This window comes from Priapulus caudatus, unplaced genomic scaffold (assembly GCF_000485595.1).
Source record: "Priapulus caudatus unplaced genomic scaffold, Priapulus_caudatus-5.0.1 Scaffold1626, whole genome shotgun sequence".
NCBI classification, from domain to species: Eukaryota; Metazoa; Priapulida; class Priapulimorpha; order Priapulimorphida; family Priapulidae; genus Priapulus; species Priapulus caudatus.
Window position 1 is genome coordinate 57,609 of NW_014578687.1, and position 4,514 is coordinate 62,122.

The following is a 4,514-nucleotide window of genomic DNA, read 5'->3' on the forward strand; positions in this document are numbered from 1 at the left end:
GAAGAGCAAAGGGTGTTACAAGTCGGTAGCAGTCAGGAAGGGAAGAGGGACAGGGTGTACTAATTGTGGCATGCGTAGACGATAAGACCAGAGAAGAAATCACAATAGATGCTTTCAATTATTCGGACAAACAGATCTGCTGTCAAACTGACGTAGCCTGCGAACTTTGAAGAAGTTGGAAAAGAAAAGATCATATTATTGCCTATTCATCAAGTATTTTAATGTTACTTGCTGTCTAACCTTGCTAAAAGCACCCCACCCCAACCAACAGCCAGAAAGCCCATGAACTTGCAAAGATAAAGATCTGTTATAAACATTATTCACGATTTCACCCAGAAAACCATAATACCTTCACTACACTGGCCATCACTTATCAAGGAGAATTTTTTTTTACACTTTTACGTCTTTAACCTGTAGTGAAGCTTCATTGAGCGTGCTTGTATTCACGTTTCTTAAGATGGATGGACAGACGAACGCACCTGCCCCAGGAGAAGATGCATCTCCAGTTCCGCGAACCTGCGACCGACGCACGACCTCGTGCCGAATCCGAAAGGCAGGTATGCGAAGGGATGAGTCTCCTGCTTCCGTCCGGAAGCATCCCGAAGCCAACGCTCCGGCTTGAATTCCCCCGCATCCTCAAAGTAGTTTGAATCCCGGCAGAGATTCGGCGTTGCTCCCGCTATTACAGTCTGTGCATACGCATGCAAAACACATTTTTATACTACGCAGTTTTTACGCAAGTTATTTCATGAATAATAAGCATTTTACAAACAAACAAATGCAAAAATGATCTTATTAATTATATGTTACTTTGCACGTGCATGACAAATAATTGGAATAAATGAGAGTGCAGCACAGGTGGAGTAACCTCGGATTTCAAAGGCATCTCAACCACTAAAAACTTCTCGATACACAATGCAATATATATCGTATCATCGTTACGCATTCATAAAACCATTTGTGTCACACTATGTGATTAATTTGACATCATGACACTAGCTTTCATTGGCTGCTGAGTGCTGATTAACACCAGAGGTAGGCATGTCTAGCTAAGTGTGACCATATTTTACTATTCTCTCACCCCTTTAGGGAGCTTGTATCCCCTAATCACGGTATCTTGATCCAATACGCGATTGTATCCTCCAGCTATCTGATACAACCTGCACATAGTAATTGCTATTAATATCGTCACATACAAATTGGGCAATATCTATAATTACACAAATATGTAATATATGTATATATGCATATATATAAATGTATATATATATATATATATGAATTTATATAGTATATATACACACACCGTACAATGTGCAGACAATGAAACACACTTACAAACTCTGGACGGCTAAAAAAAATTTCCCACTTCAGTTCCGGACCACAGCCAATCAGCGCACTCCATTCACTCGACTTCCTCGAAGCAACAATGTAAAATGAATACACACTATACCTAACCCTAACCCCAACACGTAACCGAACCCTAACACTAACTATAATCCAACTATATATATACGAACCATATATTACAAAACACTATCTATGGTGGGTCTGGAACTCAAGTGGGGAAAAAAATTACTTACAAAAACACTTTACAATAACAAACATGACATAAACACCATCCGCTATTTTACATCAGAACATGGTTACTGACACATATTGACTGAAAACACCATGTAAACACATAACAAAATATCAGTGTTGCAGTACAAAAGTGCGCTACATGGAAGTACAACCGGATAACTTATGACCCCTTAACTAATGGAGTGAAGGAAATCTACCTGAGGGTCTCTTTAACACATGCTTTCAGGTAGTGAAGATCGATAAGGTGTTTCTGAGTGATCTGTTCCCGCCTGCCATCTGGGACAACCCTGACCAACTCTGCGTACAGTCTCTCCTGCACATCTGGATTGCGAGCAAGCTCATACAGGCACCACTGGAATGCGGTCGTCGTCTGAAAGCGAACATGAACAATGTACAATCCAAACCGTCTGTGCAGAGAAGCCACAAGTGTTCGTTATAGACTTGTGTCCACACTACAGGGGTGCTTTCAATGTTTATCATTAAAGGGAAACTTATGTCTTTTACAGACTGGTGACTATTCTATAGATGGTTTCACTGTAACACTGACCAAAATTTAAGCAGGGTTTTGTTCTACTGAGGTGCTCAGCTAACACAAGTCTGACCTTACTACAATATTATGATGAACTGGATACTTCAGTTTTGCTACAGCTGTCTGTTGCTGCCAACGTTTAATACCTTGATTACATCTTACCGTGTCAACAGCTCCTGTCATGACATCTATAGCGGTGGCGTACACTTGTTTAATGGTGAGCTCCTTGTTCGTAGCCAACTGCCGGACAAGCCCCCCTGCTTCCTCTTCCTTACCATCCTCCTCCGCCATCGCATTCAGCTGGGCATCAATGTACTTCTTTGCTGCATTCATGCAAACAAGAACAAGATGCAAAGTTTTGATGATCGCAGGGCATGAGTTTACCGGCGACCCCTACGCAAGTGCCATGGTTGCCCTTCCTACTTACTGTGCTGCCCATGAAAATGGAATAATATCTGTGGAATTAAACAGCCACAGCCCCTCTATGATAAGTCTCACTGTGCTTCTCAACAATTCAAGGTGGTGTTGGTATACCCTTTACCACTTATAATGCTTTGTTGAAAAGTAAATGACCTTAACTCTTCTATGATAGATATGTTTGCCTTGGTGCCGTTTAATATACTGTGGTACGTTAATATTTCAAATTAAAACCAATTAAGGCCACAATTGCCTTGCTCTAGAGAAAACGAAAATTCGACCCCTGCTTTCTAAGTTTGGTGCCTCAAAATTTCTATTTAAACTGAGAGTAACATGTGCCTAAATAGACTTAAACTTCAAACTTTGCAATGGATACATGAGAATCGCAATTCAATTTTTGGGATAAATCGCAACAATGCTGCAATGAAAACGTGACAACATACCCACTCTGTAGATCGTATCCCAGCATGCCATGTGCTTCGCAAAAATTTTACGGTAGAAACTCTTTACGAACGCCAATGGAAGAAAACCGACTCGTTCGCTCGTCGTAAACATATCATTTACGGCGTGGGCGAAAGCATCCGTGTCAGGGTCTGCACTGCCCTCTAGTGACAAACAACCGATTCGCTTGCCGAATAGAACCACCCCGATTGCTACAACAGAGAAGATACAATATGTCACTAATTGCTATAATATATATACTATATATATATTGCACTTATTGTTGTTAATACTGTCACCAACTCATATCAAATGGGCCATAAGGGCAAGAGTCCACATATTGCATGTTTGCATACTTATTCACACAGTCCAGACCAAAGCCTATATATGAATATTAAAGCTAGTAATTGGTTTAGATTATATAGTTCGTTTTTTAGTTCAGCATTGATCTTTATTTCGCAGCTTGCCCTTCAAACACCAACTTTGCCTCAAAATTTTGCCAATCACCCTATTAATGTGAAACATCCTGTTTTATTATTTCATTGTATTGTCTAAAATCTGTAATGGAATTTGCATGAAAAACATCAGCTTTGTTGAACAGTTTAAATATAGGACCACAATCTAAACAAAATTGCCTGCCATACTGTTTGTGTATATCTCTTTGGTACACATGCCTTGCTCACATATTTTACTGATAGACACAATTGCCTGTAATTCATGCACTGCATGACAACGACCAAAATGAAGAAATCAAAAGTAAAAAAAAGTTGCTCACATTCGAGAGCCCATCTGAAGAGGAGGTCCCTCATGAGGGGTACCACCTTGCCGCCACCTCGCGTGTCTCTCTCATGGCGTAGCAGGTCTACAGCGTCCAGAGCCGTGTCGTTGAGGTCATGTGTGTAGGTTGCGACGTAGCGCGGCTGCATCATATAAGGACTGATTGCTCGCCTTTGAACGTGCCACTTCTCACCATCCCTACAGGCAGAAACCCACAATAATTCACCTATCCACCCGTACAAAATGCGCACACCCACTGAGATATTGTTTGACATTGGTGCCGGCTTGGAGAATGTGTGAGTAATTGATGAAACCGTCTGACTTGGCAGCTGTAGCCAATCAGAGCCATGACTGGGATGTTCTAAAGACAATGCTTGGAAACGAAGTGTCGCAAAGTTTATGCTGGCATTTATGCGCGAAAACCATAGGGTAAAACATATACACACTGAGCCTGGGTGAATTTTATGGATCTACTTTTAGCAACAATATCAAGGGGGTAGGGAGTGGTTACCTCACGCAAACGGAAAGGCCATAAAGCATACACGGTCATGCATACACTCACACATGCATGCACACACTGGTGATCTATCAGAACCAATGTTAGCGTGTAACATCAAGTTTAGCTAGCACTTGCTACAAGATTTTTGAACTTGCAATAGTAAAACTTTTAAACAGTAGAGAAAGAGATAGAAGTCAATCACGAGAGAGAGAGAGAGAGAGAGAGAGAGAGACGAGAGAGAGAGAGAGAGAGACGAGAGACAGAGAC

General features: G+C 41.2%; 1 protein-coding gene across 1 annotated transcript; it reads right to left on the minus strand.

Moving 5' to 3' along the window:
- Positions 1-437: 437 nt before the first annotated feature.
- On the minus strand, positions 438-3,955 carry LOC106817194 (1,25-dihydroxyvitamin D(3) 24-hydroxylase, mitochondrial-like). The gene is made up of 6 exons (XM_014821861.1): positions 3,747-3,955; positions 2,974-3,183; positions 2,276-2,436; positions 1,782-1,954; positions 1,082-1,160; positions 438-689 (listed from the first exon to the last, which is right to left on the minus strand). Exons 1-6 carry the CDS (start codon positions 3,898-3,900, stop codon positions 453-455), a joined length of 1,014 nt encoding a protein of 337 aa, XP_014677347.1. The 5' UTR covers positions 3,901-3,955; the 3' UTR covers positions 438-452.
- Between the last annotated feature and the right edge of the window lie 559 nt (positions 3,956-4,514).

Excerpts from the sequence above, each read along its gene's own strand:
- LOC106817194 (XM_014821861.1), bottom strand. The coding sequence starts at position 3,900 with ATGATGCAGCCGCGCTACGTCGCAACCTACACACATGACCTCAACGAC. Across the intron at positions 1,161-1,781 it reads TGTGTTAAAGAGACCCTCAG|GTTGTATCAGATAGCTGGAG; the intron begins GTAGATTTCCTT and ends TACTATGTGCAG. Across the intron at positions 690-1,081 it reads GATACAAGCTCCCTAAAGGG|ACTGTAATAGCGGGAGCAAC; the intron begins GTGAGAGAATAG and ends GCGTATGCACAG.